The 22006-nt window shown below is 40.9% G+C and overlaps 1 protein-coding gene and 1 long non-coding RNA gene across 9 annotated transcripts in view; one reads left to right on the top strand and one right to left on the bottom strand.

The window, feature by feature from the left end:
- Positions 1-3792: 3792 nt before the first annotated feature.
- LOC114015716 (uncharacterized) lies at positions 3793-9345 on the bottom strand. The gene is made up of 2 exons (XR_003559786.2): positions 8864-9345; positions 3793-5993 (listed from the first exon to the last, which is right to left on the bottom strand). It is a non-coding gene; the product is annotated as an uncharacterized LOC114015716 (long non-coding RNA).
- Positions 9346-9498: 153 nt separating this feature from the next.
- The window catches only part of CEP128 (centrosomal protein 128), a 133214-nt gene continuing 120706 nt past the window's right edge, over positions 9499-22006 (top strand). For 5 of the 8 annotated variants that reach the window (XM_055716227.1, XM_055716226.1, XM_055716225.1 and 2 more), the window contains exons 1-5: positions 9519-9666; positions 14478-14638; positions 16078-16164; positions 19224-19350; positions 20294-20415. In XM_055716227.1, coding sequence (XP_055572202.1) covers positions 14492-14638; positions 16078-16164; positions 19224-19350; positions 20294-20415 — 483 coding nt within the window. In that variant the 5' untranslated portion in view covers positions 9519-9666; positions 14478-14491. Of the gene's footprint in view, positions 9667-10382; positions 10530-14477; positions 14639-16077; positions 16165-19223; positions 19351-20293; positions 20416-22006 lie in introns of all 8 variants that reach the window. The other 3 variants (XM_055716221.1, XM_055716222.1, XM_055716223.1) reach the window with 3 other exon arrangements.

Below are 22006 nucleotides of genomic sequence, written 5' to 3'. Positions count from 1 at the left end.
CTTCTGCCCCGCGACCTCCGGGGGGAAAGGGTGGCACGGCCGAGCTGCAGGGGCGGCCGGCGCTGCCCCGCCGGGAGAAGCTGCTGGGGAAGAGGCGGCTCCGTCGCCGGCCAGCGCCGCCCCCTCCTCCGCGGGGGAGCGGGGCTCGCAGCGCCCCCGGCGCGGCCATCCCGCCCCGCCGCTCCCCGCCCCCGCTGCTCCCGGGCACCCCTCGCGGCCCGGCCCCTGCCAGCCACCGGGCCCCAGCGCTCACCGCGGGCAGCGCCGTGCCGCCCGGCACCCCGCCAACCGGCACCCTGGCACCCCAGCACCCCGCCGCTCGCCAGGCACCCCGTTACCCCGGCACCCCTGCACCCCGCCGCTCGCCCGGCACCCCGGTAGTCCGGCACCCCTGCACAACGCCGCTCGCCCGGTACCTCGGCACCCCGCCGCTCGCCAGGCACCCCGGTAGTCCGGCACCCCTGCACAACGCCGCTCCCTCCCAGCGCAGCCGCGGGGCGCCGGGGCCGGGACCGGGCGGGCCAAGCCGGGCGGGAGCGGCCCGGCGAGGAGCTGGGCTCGGGCTGCGGGCGGCCGCGGGGCGAGCCGCCGGGCGCCCTCAGAGGCGGAGGCGCAACGGCTTGCCCCGACCGTTTCTTCCAGCATCTTTGCAGAAAGGAGGAGGCTATGTAAGAGCAATGCTAAATCACCTGGAAAAAGCAGGGAAGTTAAAACACCGAGGAAAAACTGACTAACTGCAAAGCAGACACGCGCTAAACGTAAAGCAATTTAAAAAAGCCACTGAAACTTCAAAAAGAGTTGTTTTGAAAATGAGAGCAACATGAAGAGGAGAAAGCAATGCTTTCCACATTATCAGAAAAGATAAAATCCTTTCACCAAAGAAAAAAGAAATCTAACCTTAAGAGAAACAAGGTGGAATTATTGTTGCTACTTCAAGCAACCTACTCCAGTTACTGTTAGAGACAGAGGTTTACAATGGACATGGCACAGAGGTTCCCACACCGAAGCAGTCAGATCCATGTCTGACAGACATACTAAAAGCTGAAAAAGATCGGGTTAATAATAATTTAATTCTGGTTTTCTTCACAAACAAGAGTATCTCTTGCTATAAACAAATATTTAAAAGTAGTGAGAGAAAAATGAGATATTATTGTTTAATTCAGTGAGTCAGTAAAGACGTTTCTTTAATACTTTGCCTCAATTCCTTTATTTTTTTTCCCCAACTAAATGCCAATGTGTTCTCCTTCATGTAGATTTTGTGCATGTATAGGTACACAACAAGAAAAAGGTCAACAAAGTGTCAACAAAAATGTTTGTAACCTTGGGAGTGGGAAACTTAGAAAAGTAACCTACTCACAGTAGAAAATTAGACCGCAATCTTCTTGGATAGATAGCTCCCCTCCAGCTAGATCAGTTACCCAGAAGTTAAGAGTACAACACATCAGATATTATTTTGATCTAACTCCTTAAAAGTAATATGTCGGTTCATTAGCATGTGCTTCCTAAATATAATTAATGCCTGCAACATATATTTCTAAGGTGAGCAAATAATACTATTGCCCATAAAGAAATACAATATAAGTCCTGATCTTGCAGATATATGTTAGTGCTTAGATCTTGTGTGAGGAATCCCATCAGACACATTTATCCTGTTTAGGATAGGGGTATCCTTAGCGGTGTCCCACTGAGGGGACAAGCTGAAAGCACCTACCACAGAGTGCCCTAGACGACTTCACACTGCATTGCACGGAATTCCCTTGGGAATGCTGGCTGTTCCACACCCCCCTCAGTTATGTCCCTGCGACACGCTGCTCCTATCTGTAACTCCCCCTGCAGCCCTAAGAGCCACCACCCACCATCACTTTTTGGTGTCCATACTAAAGTGAGTAAATAGAAACGAAGCCACGGGCAGGTCACTGGATTTCAAGGCGGATGAACACAGGAGCTGCACACTCCACCGAGGCACAGGCAAGGGACAAGGTGTGACTCAGTGCTGTCAAGTCAGGCACAGAGCTCTGTAATTGTTCATCGCGTTGGTCAGCACTAAAGGAGGTCCCCAGTACAGCGTAAGCCAGGCCAGTTTGCTGGAGGCTGCTACCAGTATGTTCAGGCTTGCCATCTCTGAGCGGTGGGATCATGCTCTTTCCCAGACAAGAGCTAATGACAAATTTCATGAAGAAGGAAGTCACAAGCTAGTGCAGGTTCTCAGGGTGGAAGCACACCTATTTCTGGGCTGCTATCCCATCCCATCCAGTCCAATCCCATCCTGTCCCCTGTGGAAACTAGCCACACCATATTCTGTGTAAATAGTAATTCAGGGTCCGCAACTGCAACGTTACTACAGTGCTACCATCCACAAACCAACTTACTGGTTAGTCTGCCCCCTCATTGCTGCCCAAGACATCCTGGGGACCACAGACCGAGATACACAGTCTCATCCATCTATCGTACCAGTTGTGGGACACAAGTGTATCATTTCATAATACTCCAACGTCTTACTAACATCTGAGGGCAACTCATAAGAATGGGGGCCAAGGTCGTGGTGAAGGCTCAGGATTCTTTACTGTGTGCTCCATAAAATCCCACTGATCCTTCCCAGATCTGGAAACACCACCTCAGTGCCCACCCATCCTGCAGGGAGGCACTTGCCAGGATCTGCAGGACTTGCCTCCTTATTTCCTCTCATGCTGTTGTGGTTTCCATGATTTATACTGCTGTAGCCACATAGCCATAATTTTTAAAAATTAAATGCAGATACATCAGGGACTAAACAAAAATAAAAGTTTAGTGGAGTTAGGCTTGCCTTGGGTCCTCTACACAAAGGGAGTAATCAGCCACTTAATGAACTTCACCTAATGTGCTACACGTTACAAAATTCAGATGCTGGTACAGCTGCCTACAGGGTTTTCCCAGGATATCAAAATTCTTCGCTGATTTTCTTGTCCTTACTGCCAAAGCACCCAGCTTGTCCTGGGGACAGTGTATGCTGTATTAAAAATTGGACATTAAAATCTCAGTTCCTTTTGGCTGTGATTGACACAGGCTAACACAGTGGTGTACAAAGCCATCTAGCAAAACAAATCTATCACCGATGGAATCTCAGTTTTCTTTTGGACCAAGTCTCTTCGCTGTAAGGAGTCTCTTCTACACCTGACTTCCAGGCAGTGGGTACAAGCCATAGTTGTTTCATCCAGCAAACGACACTGCCTTACACTGTCCAGAGGCAGCTGGTCAACTCTGAGCAGCAGGAATAAAATTCTCTTGCAGCTTATTCTCTGTTTTCTCACAACCAATCTTGATGACCTAATAGAGCTCGGAGCACAACAGGGGATTCTTTACTTTTCACGACATGGCCTCGTTAGCAAGAAAGAGACTAGGGATGCGTATCCCCTCTCTCTGTAGGGATATCTCTGTAGGGATATCCCCTCTTTATTGGCAGTACTGCTGGGGTGATATGTTGCAATCTGTTGTGCATACTCTCTTGCAAATGTCCTCTCCTCTGCTTTTATTCCAACTCCAGCATTGTTTTTTGCGTATCCCTGTGTGTGGACTAAGCAAAGGAATAATAATTTTATTGGTGGGCAGATCAGCAGTCCCAAGATTTGAGTAATTTCAGTGGGTTTTCATAAACCAAGTCATACTCATTCATTTGGTGTACTGAAGGTATCCTTATGCTATTTACCTTTACTGATAGGCTACCTTGCATTAGCTACTCCATAGTAACTGAGTTTCAGGCTCTTAAACTAGAGGAAGGGTAATTTGTTTTGCTGCTCTTTCACTGAGGACAAAGTATCTTGAATTACCTTTTATTTAGTAGGAAAAAAAGCATGCATGTAGATATTGGTATTAGAAGCTTTGGCATGGGAACTGCTCTTTGGCAGCAGTAGTAATCCAGAAAGTGTAAATGGAAGGTGGGCTGTAAAAAAGAACAATGATCAGTAGTTCTGACCATATCAGTTCTGAAAAGTGATGGCATCTAGCAGTTCAGAGTGACTGGCAGCTTTCCACTCTGTGCAGTATATTAATACATGTTCCTTTTTCATATACTAAACAATATTAATGTATTAAAAGTATCATTAACGTGTGTACATCCACAATTATAAACATAATCCTAAGCACAGACGTTCAAAATACTGTATGCCTTGAGGATAGAGAAAAGAGGCAGTTTTAATCAATCAACATGGCTCATGCTCTGATCCCAATAAGCATATAGGAAAGATAAATCACTTGTAAATCCGCAGTATAATGCAGACTATTTTTTCCAGGTGCTTTTTCAAACACCCCTGCAGGTTCCTATTAATTTAAACACAGCAAAAATTGACAAGCATATTTTTCCACTGTTACAGACACTCCCTCTAGTGACAGCCACGGTTGCTCATTTAGTACCTATCTTCTCAAGCACTGCAAGGCTCAGAATTTCATTGGTTTTGGGGTGATTTTTAAAAAGTAACTTTATTCCTATCTGCCAGATCTGGTATGCTATCTTGGGTATCTTTGCACTGCTTATATGGTTTATACACAAATCAGATAAACCACAACAGGTTCTAACAAAGAAGCAATTAGCTCTAATTGGTGTTCCACATAAACTCCTTGAGGACTTACTAGGTATCAACAGTTAAATCTTGTAATATCTGTATGAGGAAGTGTTCAAACTGGGAAAATAATTCAGTAAAGAGTAGAATAAAGACTTGGGGTTTTTTTCTGATTAATCAACATGTTCAGCCATTCTAGACACTTGTAAGATATGCCAGCTCCTACCTGTTTCTGTTTCAGCTTCTGAAATAATTTCTGGTCTATCAGAAAAAACTACATTAGACATACTGCTTTGACACAGTACCATTACAAACCAAATGTTCAAATAGCTACACAAAAGAATGCTATTCTAGGTTCTTGAAGATTCATGTCTATATAACCAATTCAAGTTCATGAACAAGTAGTTATGGAGTTTTATGTCTATGTGCTTCTCCTTTTGCTGTATTTCATGAAAAAGCCATGAAAAAGCTGTGAAGATTGAAATATTCCATTCTTCTTCAGTTGTCTGAAGACTACATAGGAGGTACTGAATGTGTAAAGCCTTGTACAACCTGAGGTTGTCAATTGTAAGAGTGCTCAGAGAGAACAGTAAGATAAAACTATCCTTTGGACTTAAACAACTAGTTAAGCTAAGAACCATGAAAACTGTTTTCAGACAGGTATGTTTGTACCCAGAAAGGATTACAGAATCAGAGTCACAGAATCATCAAGATTGGAAGGGACCTCTGGAGGTTATCTGGCCCAAACCCCTGACCAGGCAGGGTCACCACAGCCAGTTGCCTAGGACTGCGTCCAGATGACTTTTGAATATTTCCAGAGATGGAGATTCCACAACTTCTTTGTGCAACCTGTGTCAGTGTTCTGTTACCCTCACAAAGCATTTTCTTGTGTTAAGACAGAAGTTCCTGTTCAGCTTATGCCCATTGCCTCTTGTCCTGTCACTGAACACCATCTTCATTACACCTTCCCTTCAGGTATTTATACACATTGATGAGATCCCCCAAGCCTTCTCTTCTCCAAGTTCAACAGCCCCAGCTGTCTCAGCTTTTCCTCACAGGAGAGATGTGCCAGCCCCTTAATCATCCGAGCAGCCCTCAGTATGTCAGTAACTACCTCAGCATGGCTGGGTACATCCCACCACAGCCCGTGGACTTATGTATGTTCAGTTTATTTAAGTATTCTCTTAAGTATTCCACCAAGGGTAATTCTTCCTTTCTTCAGACTTTCCCCTGGGGTTTTCTTGCTCCAGACTCTCCCACTGGTCTCTGAGGACTTGGTGTCCTAAAGGCCACTCTCACAAGCAAAGACTGAGGCAAAGAAGGCATTCAGTACCTCAGCCTTTTGCATGTGTCCCCTGTCACCAGAGTCCCTGCTTCCATTTAGCAGTAAGCACCACATTTTCCCCAGTCTTCCTTTTCCTTATGTGCTTACAGAAGTCCTTCTTGACATTGCTTGTCAGGCTGAGGCACAAAATAGAAGATAGTTGCTTTATTTACAATTACAAGACCTTTTCTTCCTGTCTACATCTATCCTAAAAAAAGAGCTCTCAGTTGTTTTTTTTTTCCCTCAGGCTTATATTGCCTGTGCCTCTTCATGTAAAGTCAGATTTCTAGTCATCTTTGTCTGATTTAATTCTGCTCTGCCTGCGTCTCTTGCATAGGCATCTAAGCTCAGAAATAACATAAGCAAAAGCTTATCTGCCCTCATAATTCAGATTTCAGACAGATCTTGCACTTTTCTTTGACTTGGGTCATGGCACATCCCTGCTTTGATATGGAGACCAGCATGTTTAATAGAGGAGCTTGGCTGTTTATTACAATGATCATAAATCAAAACTGGCTTTTAAGCCCACTGACTTAGGTGACAATTCATCTAGCCCACAGTGCTCCTCCTTCTTGTGCATCAGCAATACTTGTTCATAAAAGAACTCTTTTTCTGAGCCCAGTAAAAGATGAATTTTTAAGCCAGTTATCTATTTAGGGTTGTCTTGTCTTTTCTTTTTGATAGCCCTCTGAAAGAAGTACCTAAACAATCTCCTGAAATCTGCAAGAATAGTGGCTTGTCATGGATGACAAGTAGTATAGCATGAAAAGATACCACTAGTGATAAAGCCAAGGATTTAAAATTTTCAATTTAAGCCTAAACAAAAAAAAAATTAAAAAATTTTATAGTCTTTCTGCATTTTCCACCCTCTGGGTCTGTGTCCTCAGGCTCCCTATATATTTATTTATATAAAGTAATGGTTCATAATAATCTTTCCTTTTTAAAAAAAAAAAATGATCCTCCTTAAGTGTATGAGTCAAAGGCACAATAGCATTAATCAAGCAGCACTAGCCTTAAGTAGCAAGGCTACATGGGCCCCTCTAAATGCAGGCAATGTCAAGTAATTGTCTCAACACAGAAATTTAGATAACAGAATGCCGGGATATATATTTTTGATTTCATATAATAACATGAAAGCATTCTATGCTTGTAAAGTTAAACAACTTCTTTAGAAGTATGTCTATTAGTTTATTATGCATAGTTCAATCATTGATTTCTCATCCATACTCATTCCAAACTGAAGAGGTGTTTTGTAGCAATCCTATGCACTTACATTTAACATCCTTATGACAAAAGTAAACCAAGAAAATTAATGACAGTACTGTTCAATGTCAAAGAAAAGAGAATTACAGAAATATGAAGATACTTGTTAAAAATACTAAAAGGGGCAGACAAGGGAGTTACCTTACATGTCTGATGGTGAACCTTTAAGGACACCAAATTGCAAGCGCATACCTAGTAAACAAGGCTTTGCGAAGGAAGCCAGCATTGTTAACACTAGGATAAGGTCAGTTATTGAAAGCAATAAATTATCCTTCAAAAAGTTAATGTCTTGTTTTAGGGTAGAACACAAAATGTTCTTTCAAATGCTAGCAGGCTAAATATAAAATACGGTAAAATGAGCTTATAAGCAGTTGAGGTTGAGGAACAACTTACAAAACCCAAAACCTAATAATCCTTTTTCAAATTCAACAAAACAAGGAATGCTGCCAGACTCTATAAGACTAGTGGATGAATTAGCATATAAAAGGAGCATGTTGAGGAGATAAAGCCATAACCCAAAAAGGAATGCTGTTTTTTTTTTTCTATGGTTACTGTAGAAGAGCTTGGAGAGATTCTCAGACTGATATTTATTTGTGGACAGATAAATTCAACTGGAGAAAAATAACCAGTCAAAATCTTATTTATTTGGTGACTTAAACAGCAGGACTAGTGACTGTGGTGTACTTCTCAATTAATTAATTAAACAATTAACTGATTAATTAGTCAGAGGACCAATTAATATTATGCTAATATTTACCAGAGATTTTAAGGAAAATAAAGGAATTTTAGATTTATATTACAGAACCCAGAATGACAAAATCCAGAGTCAAAAATACAGTTTCAGCTCTGGCAACTGTAGAGGGTACATTAGTAGAAACTATAATAAAAAATAAAATTAACGGATGCATGTATAAATCCAGTGGTGGATGCTGTCTACCTTGACCTCAGCAAGGCTTCTGACACTGTCTCCCATAACATCCCCATACGTGAGCTCAGGAGTGGTGGGTTAGATGAGCACACAGGGAGGTGGATCGACAGTTGCCTGGACGGCAGAGCCCAGAGGGCTGTCATCAGAGCACAGAGTCCAGTCGGAGCCCTGCAGCCAGCGGTGATCCCCGGGTCAGTGCTAGGTCTGGTCCAGTTCACCTTACCCGGCAGTGTCCTGGCTGAAGGGGCAGAGACCCCTCAGCAGGGCTGCGGGTGGTACAGGACGGGGAGGAGTGGCTGATACACCACAAGGCTGCGCTGCACAACCTGAGCATGCTGCAGCTTGCAAGAGGAAAGGCCAGGGCAACGGCCATGCATTGGAAGCCAGGGAAGACTTATTTCTTCACTAATGCTTCAGCTCACAGTGAGGTAAATGATGTCATTGGATTCCTGTTCTGTGTCTCACCTGCCTTTAGAGATGAGGATAATGCCTCTCAAGCACAACCACAGATCACAGACACAGCAGCAGGGATCAGCAGCCAGTGCGTGGGCTGCTGGTCGATGCTGCCAGTGGGGAAGGGGGGTGGCTCACTCCCAAAAAGCGTTGTGACTGTATGGCGCATGAGCACGCTTGCTGCGTTAGGGACTTGTGGGAAGGTGAATGAAACAGTCCTGTGGGACAGGAACAAAGGCCGGCAGTACGGATTGTCAGCCATGCCTTGTTATTGTCCCTAAAGGCCAACAGTCACCCCCTGGAGCAGATCCCAGAGGCAATACAGGCATATTGGCATTAAAAAAACCAACCCACTGCGTTTACCTTGGACTCCAGCGCTCACCTACAGGGGGTTTGCAGACAAATATTCCAGCGATTTTAGGACTTTTGCAAGTTCTGCCCAAGTGTCAGAGGCCTAGGTGATGCTTCCTGTGATCGCTCGCAGCGCTCATACCCCTTTTCTCTCTTCAAGGCTGGGGTGGTGGCCTGTAGTACTTGGTCACTTTTACTGCAGACAAGGATGATAGCTACAGGGGATGCCTGGCTTAAAGAAAGAAGCAAAGTCAAGAGACAAGAACGGAGGCGCCTCCCTCGTACGAAACAACTGCTTCAAGCAGCTCGCACACTCCTCTAACCAGCAGAGCAGCCAGGTGCCCAGTCTCCTCAAAACTGCTTTGCCAGGGCAACATATTTTGTTTCTGCTCTTCACATCTATTTATCCGCGGCGTCTGTAAACACCGACATGGCTTTTGTAAAGATTTACTTTTTAAAACCGCTCACATCCCGCCCTGCTCACCCGCGCCCCGTGAGGCTCCAACGGCCTCCCCGCGGGGCGGGGCCGGCCTGCACGCTCCGCGCCTGCGCGCCCGCCGCCGCAAAGCCTCTCGGGAGTTGAAGTCCGCCGCGCCTGCCCTCCCTCGGCGGGCCGGCCGCTGGTGAACTACCGGTCCCAGGGCTCCTGGCGGGGGGGCCGGCGCCCGGAAGGCGGCCCTGGCGGCCCTGGAGGGCGGCTAGTTCAAGTTGCCATAGCGGCGGGGTGAGGAGCTGTGCGGGGCTGTTAGGTGTGCCCGGGGAAGGGCTCGGCCTCGCCTCCGGGAGGCGGGGGGGCCTCCGGTAGCTGCTGTGCGGTGAGGGCCTGGGGCGCGGGAAGTGCAGGGTCGGGGGCTGCGGCCGGAGCGGCGTGCGGGGCTGCGGGAAGGGCGGGCGCTGAGGTGAGAGGTGGGGAGCTGCGGGGCTCCTGGCGGAGGCCCGGCAGTCGGTGTACCTGGCGCTTCTCTGGGGCTGCCTTGCTGCCCCCTCCGGGGCTTTCGCCGCCCTGCTCGGGGCAGGGGACCCAGGAGGCCCGGAGGCCCCGGGGTGCGCTCCGTGTTAGCCGAGTGCGGTACGTGCAGGCAGAAGGGGGTTTGCTCCCCTGCTGCGGGCGCCACGACGGACCCGTTTGCTGTGCCGTGGTGCTGAAGGCGCCGGGAGCTGTCATGGGCTGGCGATAAAATGTAGCACCGGTGCCTGGAAGCGTGGTGGTGAAATGTCACCCTGTTGGATCCCTTCCTGGCTTTTGGCAAACCTCTCCTGTCTCAGTTACAAGCACGGAGGGAAAGGGCCTTTCAGGTGTCGTGTTGTCCCTTTCTGGAATGGCTATCGAAGTTTTTTTGTCGTGCTCAGCCTTAACTATAAGGTTTCAAACACGCCTTTAGCACTAAGGTAGTTACCTAGTGCAGAGCTAAACAAATAAAACCACCGGAGGAGTAATCAGGTTGTGTATACTGAGTTCATCTTTTGTTTAGTTGAGCTGGAGAACTTGTTGAGACTGTCAGCTGTCCTTCATGTTTGCTTTGCCCTGCAGATCTCTGAATGAGAGGGCCCTTGGTGAAACTGAAATGCCCTGTTTTCCACGGGGAGGGAAAATACTGAGTACTGATGTTCTTCCTCAGTGCAAGAAAGGTTGGCTAAACTAAAGAACCAGTAAAAGACAAATTATTCTCACTGTCAGGTAGGTTGTATGGTCATGTACTGCAATTGGTCTAGATTTTTGGAAAAAGTGATAATAGGCGCTTTTTTTTGTCTTAAATTAATGGGCAGACAGGCATACAGAATATTTGTACAAATTCCTACTTTACTATTATTTTAGTCGAAGATGAAACTTCTGTAATTCCTTTAAAAATGAGGATGTTGCTTTACATGAAACAAAACTTCTTCAACTTAAAAGTACTTATGGTTCCTCTTAGGTTGCTCATGAGAGCAGAAAGGAATGTTACTTAATCATAAATAGAAAGTTTTCTTCAGAAAAAATGCTCTCCTGTGTCTAGCATTTTCTGTTACGATTGCCTTGTTTACTAGCCTTTCAGTGATTTGGCCAGTAAGTATCTTAATGAGCCTATTTTTAGACAGTTGGAAACAAACCCATTAATCTTTTCTGCTGTAGATCTTAGTTTCCCTTTTGTTTTCTCCAGTGCCATAGCTTTTCAGTAGTGGGGGCTCTTGTGATTGATTTACTTCTCAAAATGTTTTCAGCAGATATGCTAGCTACTGTTTTTCGTTGATTTCTGTCAGTGCCTGTCTCTTTCTGACATTACAAGTTGCCATGCTTGCCCAACTAGGGGTATGTGTAGGGCTGTGTTCAGAGGACCACTCTCAAAAGAGTTTGAGAAATTTTTGAGATTTTAGCTTCCGTCAGCTGAGGTGAAATAACTAACCTTTGGAATTTTGCTGGCTTATACCATTTCATCTGGGAAAGAGTTAAAACAGTTTCTGTCAATTGAATGTTATGTGTCTCATTGTTCTTAATTTCTCTGTCTACTCAAGTATCCTTAAAAAGCCCTCTTTCACTACTGTGAAACTGGTAATGCCCTAAGTGATGCTATTTTTAGGCTCTCATCTTCCAGAAAAAAATGTGACGTGGTGGAATTCATAGTTAAGTCTAATCTTTCACTTTCACAATCTTTTGCACAAACATATAGCTTGTTTGACTTGCAGACAAGCTATGTGAATTGCATAACGTAAGGTTAGTTTTCTAGTGCTCATGGGATGCTACTTTGCAGTATTTTCCATACAGAGGAAATCCAACACATGCTTTTCTTCCCAGTTTGGGGGGAAAAGATAATTTTCTTCCTGTGAAACTGTTACTGGAGTTCTGAAGAGTCTAAATTACCAAAACGACATTTACCTTGACTTTGTAGTTGAGATAATATGACAGATACAGACCATCAGCTATTTGCTATGATCATTAAAATTAAATGTGTTAGAACTGTAAGGATGATAAGTCAGGAAAAATGTGCTGGTGTATAGGTCCATGAATAGATGAAGAGTAGATTCCGGTGGATTAATGTCTCAGGGTTGAGTTTTTGATTCCTAATAAGGCTGATCTTATGTTTAATTCTTAGTATGGCATTTAATGGGGTCTCCCCTTCACTTGATGTCTTAAAGATATTTTCACAAAATGCTTTGAAACTGAAAACTTTTGTTAAGCTTGGAAGAAATCGATCACTGAATCGGTTGCTTATTAGGTTTTGAGTGATTGTGCTGCTTGTCGTTCTTGGTAAGATCAGAAATAGATGTTTTACCCCAGAGAACTGACACTGCAGTTATAGAAAGAAATCAGAATTGCTCTACAACAGGTGATGTCAAACTTGTTTGATAGAAGTCTCATTTCATGCTTATTGGTGACACCTGTGGTCTATGTGCTGGAATATGGATCTTGCTGGTGTCTGCATGAGGCTCTAGTAAAGATGGAAGGACAAGTACAGCTTGATGTAGTAGTGTGCAGGACAGAGTAAGTTGTTTGTGTGTGTCTGGTTTTTTTTTTTTTACTGATTTATGGTAAAAATGAATGTTATTCCATGTTGTTATTTCTATTGATGTTTTATTTCTTTTAATCTGTCTTTGAAAATACCCCATATTTCCTGTTTCCCAGTGCTTAGTGTTTGTGCTTTCTCAGCCTCATTTAAACTTCATTTCAGCTGACTAGAATGAGAGGCACTGGAATAGTGAATCCTGATACTGGCAATAAAAATGTGCTTTAGTGACATAAGGGGAGGGAAGATGAGATAAATTCATCATTTCAGAAAATGTAAGAAATAGTGGTGTACCTGAGCACAGACAGAGTATGTTGATTTACTCTTCTTTCATGTTTGAAATATTTCTATCTAAGTCTGGGGGACGCAAATTTACAACCTTTTAAAAATGAAATATTAGGCTTTGGAAAAGCATCAAGTTGCCTCTATATAAAATACAATATAAGAATTGAATCTCATCTGTGGTTTCTTTGGGAAACTTCAGCTGTAATGGCTAGAAAAATGACACCTTTACTGTGCCTTTTCTTATGTTGACTAGGAGACCAAAGTATGCTCAAGAGTTTGCCAATCTATTTCCCCTTCCTCAAAGTAGGCTTAGACTGTCTCCCAACAGATACTGTTAAAACAGATCTTACAATGGTGATTCCATGACCTTTGGGCAAACTGTTGTTCTGTGTAATAGTCTAAAGAAAAAATTTCTATTTAACCTACCTTTTGAAGGTTATAATTTTAATCAGTTACTATATAATTTTACCATACCAGTCATAGCTGTCTGTAGCTTTTAATAATTTTCCCCTGTCTGGTGATTGTTATCCTATTTTACCACCTCTACCCTGCTGCTCTTAAGACTCAGTAATTCCCATTCTTTCCTCACAAGCTGTGTTTCTTCTGCCTGGAGTAATTTTTGAATTCTAGTCAAGTGAATTGCCCCAACATCAACGTAACAAACAGGTAGTCTGGGTTATGTTGAAGTAACATTGAATAAAAGAAATATTTCACAATTTACAAAATTACCCTTATTTTTACATCCTGTAAATCCATTGTTTTTCTTTCTAAAACATGATATTGTTGATGCATACTCAATTTGAAATACTAAAGTTCTTGAACAGCCTTTTCCTCTCTCTTCTTTGTCCTACCAACTTCTGTTTTCCTTGCTGTATTTGTACAGTTGGACAAAGTGTCAGCTGAAAACTTAGACACATTACATTGCATTATCAGGGCATTTAATGAAAATGTATAATGGATTCATTCTAGGGTCTCCCTTGATACTGCTCTCCAATTTGATGATTTCTGTTAATTGGTCTATGAGTTCTGATACCTAGTTTTGCTTCTATTTTAGGAAAGCTTAATTTAGTTCATGTTTCTTTAGCTTGTTTTTGTGAATGTCATGTGTGTCCAAGATTTATATATAAAAAAAGTGACCTCTACTATTTCTTCCCTGTTTAATAAATATAGTTACTCATTACTAGATTCTGTTGGTATCAAATCAATCATACGTTACGTTTTATTTTTTTTGGAAACAGATCTTTTGTTTGAAGCTTAAAATAGTCTTGTTTTATTTTTTTCCACATATTTAAATTAAGTTGATTAGTGTTTAACTTTTTGGCCACAGTTTTCTTTCCTTTCCCTTCTTTTTAAGACACTGCATTTGCTGCCTTCCATAAGATCTCCAATTCTCCTTGAGTCATTAAGCTACTGGTTCTTAGACTTGCCTCAGATTAATACTTGGAGTTGTCTTAGCTGGCGCTGGCCCATCTGAGTATAGCTTAGGGGCAATGGTTCTGCAGACCAGAACAACTGATGAAGCCCTGATGCTTCATCTACTGGATGTTTTGGAGAGAGAATTTGCTCTGACCTTGTCCCGGGTGCTGAACTCTTAGAAGCAATGAGACCGCCTGCATCTTTTGATTTAGTTCTCTCCTAATGGGCTCTGCCTCTTGTGTCTTGGCACTGCTTCGTGGTGTGAACAAATATAATAACTGAGGAGCAGTTGGAAGATCAGCTTCAAAGTTACATCCTGCTGACCTGAACCAGAAAGGCTAATGTAAATGTAGCCTAAATCTATGAAATTGCTTTGTGCCGGTTAGGGACTGTGCAGTTACAATCAGGGTTTAACATTTGTTACTTTTTCTGGTCTTCCTGCCTAGGTTTCAAGATACTAATGGCAGATTCATCCAGTGATTCAGACAGCTTTTTTAGGGGTCGAATAGGAAGGCGGCCGCCTTTGAGAGCATCCCACAACAAAGCTCGGAACTATGGTGCTGAAGAAGTTACAGAGAAGATCCATACTTTAGCAAGCACTTTACAGGTTGTTTACAAAATATGGTTTTAAAGTATTTATAGAGTCTGCAGTTTTGTAACATAGGGTTAAATTTTCATTTCTGAAGTTGTGGAAAATACTGTACTGATGTGAAACGCTGCTTTCTGTGCAAACTGAAAAGGTTTTGGGAAATTTATCACATTGGCTTTGAGCTGAAAGTGTGCCGCTTGTTACACTTTTCTACAGCTGTTATTTCAGACAGTAACAGAATGTTGTCAGAAACGATGACCTGTTTGGTAATACTGTTTATAAACTTAGCAAACTGAGTAATGCCAAATAATTTTTGTCAGATTCTCACAAGAGGCATTACGTTTTGTAGCAGTAAAGTTGCAGCCCCATCTTTGTTGTCATGTACTATGTAAAATTTCCCAATTCCTGATAGTCAATATGTAGGCAGTCAATTCCCTCATGATAGAGCTTGCAATTCAAATATTTCCTAAATGTGGAACAGCACAGTGAGAAGCAGTATTTGTAAACTTGTAAGAGACCAATACCTGCACAGGAAAAAGCGTCCATCTAATTCCTGCTTCTTTAGTGGGAGCAGCAGAGGAAATCTCTGCATTTGTTTTGCAAGTGGGAGGAGACATTTAGCTGTGTTGACACCATTTATTGTTTGACAAGTCAATTTTCATTCTTATCTAGCTGATGGTTCTGAATACCTAGAGTGGGTGGGCTGTTGCATTACCATTGGTGTTGAAGTATTGTTTGGCTGGCAGTATTATTATTCTTTTTAATATGCGAGAAGAGAAAAATCTACACAAAACACTGAATTTAAACTTCAGAACTTCTTAGCTGGAAAATAATCATAAACTAGGAGAGATGAGTTAATAAGTATGTAATCTGACTGTTTGTTGTTTTGTTTTTTTTTTTTTAAAGGAACTCTTCGGTATTGTCCTGTTTCTATCTAATCCCTTTCCAGCTGCTCTTCTGAAATTCTGATCTTAAGATAATTGCTTTTTATGGACTGCTTTTCAGCAGATCTTCTATCTGGTCAGAAGCTGCTCATGCAGAGACCTTAACTAATCTGTTTATTGATCTTCAGAAATTAGTTATTTCTTAATTTAATTCTGTTTTACAGGCAGGTAATGTTAAGGTCTTTGGATTAAAAAGGTTTTTTTCTACAAAGTGGCTGAAACTTATAAAACTTTTTATTTGAAGCTGAAGCCTTCCTATTATACTGTAAATGATTGCAGTGTTTGGTGGTGGTGTGGGTTTCTTTTGGTTTTTTTTTTCCCCTCCTTACTTTTAGCCATGCTGTACCTGTTCAGGTTCTGGTTAGTTGAGTAGGATTTTGAATACTTAGACCCTTTAAAAAGTGATGGTATTATCAATTTACTCTTCTAAACCAGGAATAATAAAGACAGCAGTGATGTTTGATTAGGGGAGGTTTCTGTTTTGACTTTTCTTCCTCAAACTTTTTCTTTAAGGATACCAACAGAAATCTAAGACATGTTGACCATTTGCTAGGACAATACAGAGAATACAACAAGGAACAAACTGAAGCAATAGCAACTGTAAGCAAATTCCAGTTTATCTTAACTTTTTAAATCTTTTGTGCTAATAGCATTCTTAGCTGAAAACTTGGTAGTAGTGGGGAGAATGTATCAAGAGTTAAGTAAATGGAAACTTTCCATATTTATTTGAGCAATCTAAATCAAACTGTAGTAATATGTTATATAATGAAACTGGGAGGTCTTGTAGGTTCAATACTTTTCTGGTTTATAAGCCCCAAATAGATTGCTATATTGTGATACTATCCAAATATAAGGTGTGTTGGTGAAATAGAGTATTAGGGAACATGTTTCTTTTGCATAAGTGATAAGATAAAAGCTAAATTATGACAGGCAATGAGATTGTCATTCTACTAGTGTAGGATTTTTTCCTGTCATTCTACAACAGGTTCTGAAATCTGTTGACTGGCTTTCTCTAAATTGCAGAAGGGGTGAAATTCTTATAAATATCAGTCTTCTACAACTTTGATATCAGGTTTCTAGACAAAGAAAAGAAATTAGTGCTGATAGGGCAAGGTTTATAACTTGGTAACAAACAAACTGCAGCAGGTGTTGCCTTGAAAAAGATATACATGAAATGTAGGAATAGGAAAATTTTTGCATGTGAGGGTAGAGTAAAAGAGAGAAGTAGTAAATATGTAGAAAAAGTGTATTTTCTTTAGACAGCTTGCTTTCTAGATCAGTGCACAAGCTCTGTGTATAGCAATTGGGGATATTATATGCCCCATAATTTTTTTCATTCTGCTTGAATGCTGTTTGTGTCTTTAAGCTGTACTTAGGTATTGAATTTGTGGAATTTCTGGTGGGCACTGGAACCATTTAAGGTTGTCTGTTTTTAACAAGTGCTGATACTAAATGTAGTTAAACTTCATTATTCTGAAAAGGTTTTCTATTGTGAAACATCAAGGTGAGTGAGAAAACACTCAAATTTAATTTTGACTTACTGTCCATTCTTAGTTGTGCTAGGTGGCTTTTGATTATGGCTCAAGTGTAGGAGAAGTCTAGAGACTCTAACAATCTCCTACTTGAGCTTTAAATAATAAACTGTTCCTCTGAGTTCCTGTTCCCTTTCTGAAGCGGAAGTTTCCACTTGCATAGAATAATGTGTGTATTTGGCATGTGGGAAGAAGTGGCTGGGATCAGGAAGTAGTGAATCTGTTTTTCTTCTAGAATAAATATTTACTAAAAACTTGAATAAATTTCTTATTTGGATGGTGATTTTTTTTTTCCGTAAGGATAGTCAAGCTTTTCTACCACATTAGGCAAGATTGCTTATCTAAGAATATTTCGCTCCAAGTGGGCTATGTGTTTAGGTTCTGTCAGTTATGTTGCATATTGTAATGTCTGACCCTTGAATTCTTTCTGATCTTTTCCTTAAAGACACTCCTCAGACCATTGTATAGCATATTTGCATTTATGAATTGGAGACTGTTGGGCTGCTGAGGGGTTATTTTCTGTCTAATTTATAAACTAGTCTCACTACCCCACTTTGAGGTGCCTGGTGTCTGCCTGTGTGTGTGTGAGTGAATGCAAAGCTTGCTACATAATTTACAGGGTCAGGAAGGTTTGCTGCTCAGAACTTTATTTCATTGTTGCTATTGTTGATTCTCTAGTGGTGGGAACATTGTACTCTCCATATGTTTCCAGAGCAATGTTACTCTCCTTGCTGGCCTTGAAGTTGCCATGTGATTTCATTATGGTCCTGGAGGACAAGAATGGTAGAGAAGAAGGTTCCCTTCTGCTCATTGGGGTGGGGAGGAGGGAGAGAGAGGGAGGACAGGATGTTTTGGGGTGGAGTTTTTTGCTTATGTGAGGTTTTGGAAAGGTTTAAAAGCAATTAGCCTTTGAGAGAAGTCTTTTGTTTGGGGGTGGGTGCTTTTTATTTTTTCTGATGGCACTGATTGTCTTTTCAAATAAATAATTTAAAAAAGAAATAGGAAAAGGCAAAAATGTTAGGCACTGTTTTGATGGGATTTAAAGAGCTTATACATGAAACATCAAGGAATGGAATTAAGACTGGTGAATACTGAGGATATTTTATTCAAATTTGGTGTTTTTTTAATTTCTCTGTTCTTCTGTCACTAGTCTCTTCACTCTTTTAATAATCAAGTTTGGTTTTTTTTTAAGAAAACACAAATACCTTAGAAAAATGATGTTGATGTAAATTACAACTCAAGATTTTGAAACAACTTTTTGGCCACGGTTCTGTTCTAAAGAAATAGACTTAAGAGTAAGGTGGTTAATTTTGGAAACTGTCATGGTTCTTTGTTTAAAAAAATAAAAATAAAAAAAACCCCAGCTGTCTGGTTTCATGTAGTAAGGATGAAAATGAGTGTTGTTAAGCTAAAGCATGCAAACTGAGAACCTGTAGCTTAATTCAGGTTTTTATTGCTCTATTAAAGATGCAAGATAAGTCTTTGACAAAGTCAAGTGAGATTTGAAAATTGAGTTGTTGCTGTTCTTTCTTTGATTGTCTGGCATTTTCATTATTTTTTTTAAGTTTTAGCCTTTTGAATACAAAAGCGATCTTTTGTTACATGCATGCATTGTTGTATCTTTTCCCCTGCCATAGCCTCTGTCTTTTTGAGAAAGCATTAGAAAATCTGTAAAGTTTTTGGTTTGAGAGTTTGTTGGCAATAACAAAGTTGTTTTAATAATACCATATAATGAAAACAATACTTTATAAAGATCCTAAGCAAGCATTGAAAGATTCAAAAAAGATTTAAAATAGTGTGTTACACTCTGGAGAAAAAAATATTGTCCAGAGGGAGATACTACACAGTGTGTATAATTCTGCAAGAATTAAGCAGCAGTTTAACCACTGTGTACAAGCCTCTGTTAGCGAGAGGAAAGGCGAACCTTTAGAAACTGATGTTTTGTGGATTGTCAAATAAAGGTGTGGCAAAAGCAAGTGGCTAAGAAAAGCTGTTATTAATTCATACCTATACTTTGCTTAAAAATAGTTTTGATTCTCTTAATGACTTTTTGGAAAAATGTTATTTTACGTCCTTTTTTTAAATCAGTATGTGATCATATTTCAGTAAATTGTAATTTCTCTGCAGTTAAAAGAGACATTGGAACAATCTATAGGTCAATTAAGGAGGCAACGATTAACCCGAAACTCTGGAATAAGAAGTGCTTCTCTCTCAAGCTTATACCCTAGTGACCTGGATGGAGAAGGAGTGTCAGGTAAAATACTTAAGGTGCTTGAGTGAACTTAAATTATGTCTTATGGCTCTTGTATGGGAAGAGGAAATTAAGAAGAAAAGCGTGTAAAGATAATGGTGTGAATAGTCTTCATTGATTACTTCAAAGAAATTCGGTTTAGAAGTTTAGATATTTGGGAGACCTGCATTAGGTTATGCAGTTGTTTATTTGGTGAAGTATTATAACTTTGTTATGTAGTCTTTTCTACTAGTATCCCAAGAGATCTGAAAGAACCAATGTTTCATTTAGTAGAGAAAATTCCTTGTCCACTGCATGAGTTGTAGGTACATATGAGTTAATGCTAAATCCAAAAGACATAGCAGCTTCTGAAGCTTACTTCACAGCAAAACAGAAAGTTAAAATTTAAGTGCATGTGTGGATGAACTTATGTAAGGCTCAGTGGAAAAGGAAAAACTGAACCAATGCATAACCTACTGAAAACTACTGTTTATGTGTCTGCAAATTCATTGTATTTCAGGAAAAGGTATATTTGAGAGGAGTAATCCTCCTAGAAGTAACATTTAATGTATTTTAGTACAAGACTCCAAAACTTTCATTTTTCTAATGTAAAAGCTGTTAAATACTGTAGTTTGAAGCTATAATGGATCCAGGTGGAAGAAAAGTTGTTGCTTGGACAAATAAAATTTGAGGGAAAAAACTTGCTTAGTCCTTGGAGGAACAAAGGAAACTTATTTCATACTCATCACATAAATGTATTCCCGAAATATTTAAGTTGAAGAATCCTGGGAAGGGCTAAACAAGAAGTATGGCTGTGCATTTTATGTAACTTTAGTAGTTGTTTTGCCTGTCATGTGGCCTATAAGGACATTGGTAAGGTGAAACATGTTTTTTGTTCAGCAAAATGAAAATTTTCTATATTTAGTTTTGTCTTCCTACTTTTTTTAAATATATTTATCTCATAAAGGGAACCGCCACTTCCTGCCTACTTCTCCTCTCAGGGATTACGGAGACTCACAAGGCGATAAACACCGAAGGTCTAGATCTGCAAGTGTTCGGTTTGTCAATGAGGCAGATCATTCAGACCAGGTACAGAGCACTAATGGAAACTGCTTCCCCAAACAGCCAATATGTGGTCACCAGACCCCTTGCTTTTACGTCAGATGAGGTTATTCTGATGAAGCTAAGAATGTTTCAGCTACGAAGCGTGCTTTCAATGTTATGTGCCATTCTTCATTAGGCAGTCACCTCTTGTTTCTCTGTGTCATGAAGTTTCATGCAAATCTATCACTAGAGAGAAAAAGATGCAGATGGTAGCGATATCAAAAGAAATATATGAAAACAATCTGTACTTTTTAGGCCGTATATGAGAAAACACATATTCAGAGATGATTTAGCTAATATTCACCTATATGCTGAAATCCAGTGTGGCTATAAAGGGGGTGGTTCTTTATTTAATGGCAGATGATCTTGGTGTGCCTGCTGTTTTCTTCATTGTGGCCGGGACTGCTTTTGAGCCAGCTAGTTTTCCATCTTTTTTTCTTTTCCTTCCATCTTAATTCTGGGTCTGACCTGCGAGTGGGATAATTTGACCCTGTACTTCAGGCAGATGATGCAAGGAGATGATGGGTATGGCAGTAGTAATTTTCATACCCCTCAACTTCTGTCTACTTACAGACTCTTCAGAAAAAATAAATTACTTTAATGGATAAGATTAAAAGCTTTCTACGTCCTACAGATAGAGGAGGAGATTTCAGTATCTGGTTTTGCTCTTTTAGATATAGTGGCTAAACCTGCTTGAGTGAATCCCTCTGTGTGTACTAATATGTCCAGGAGAAATGTACTATGACTGATATTAAAGCAGCTGACTGTAAGGTGTTCATATTGACTTTATTAAATCAGTCTCAACTTCCAAATAATTAATTTTAAACTTAACCACCATACGTTCTCTCAGTTGACTTTTTGGGAAGTCTTGAGTGCTACAGAAATTCCTAGACTTCTATTTAACCCTGTTCCATTGTCTTTTCAGTCTGCTTCTCCCCCAGTTCCTCCCTCAGGGTTAGTGTGGGACATAATCCCTGGAAGGAAATCATGTTATATGGAAATCTTACCTCCTAAGCTTCCAAAAGGCTTGGAACTATCTTAAACTACTTCTACATATTATATAAATATCTCAGAAATTTTATGAGTCCCTGCAATGCATACAAAATTCATAGTTTAAGTAACTATGTAAGCAAGTAGCTTTTTTCCTGTTTTGATGATAACTGCTAGTTTATTCCTTATTCTTGCTTTTAAGGGAGAGAATGTGGCTTTACTCCATCACTATTTTGTAAGAAGAATATAGTGCTTTGAGGAATGATGAACTAAAGCAGCCGTTGATCATGTCCGTAGGTAGAAATTGGTGCAGAGATAAAGCACTACTGATTAACTGAAGCTTTGGCATTTTCTTCTCTCTGTAACCACAGTGTCTTTATTCCCATTTTGATTGCTTTTAGCTAATGTTATTTTCAAGCTGAATGGGCTTTTAACACATTTGAGTCTTTCTCCTTCTTAGGCTGATTCTGAAAATATCTATATTTTTTTGAAGTCTTCTGGGTCAGGTTGAAATTTCTGGTTAGTCTCACAGCAGGGAGATGGTAGTGCCTGTGTCTGAATGTTGAGGGCAGTCAGCTGGGCTGTG

The sequence above is a fragment of the Falco cherrug genome, chromosome 7 (assembly GCF_023634085.1).
Source record: "Falco cherrug isolate bFalChe1 chromosome 7, bFalChe1.pri, whole genome shotgun sequence".
Lineage (NCBI taxonomy): Eukaryota > Metazoa > Chordata > Aves > Falconiformes > Falconidae > Falco > Falco cherrug.
Note: the sequence above shows the minus strand (reverse complement) of the source record. Positions and strands in the feature narration are given on the sequence as shown.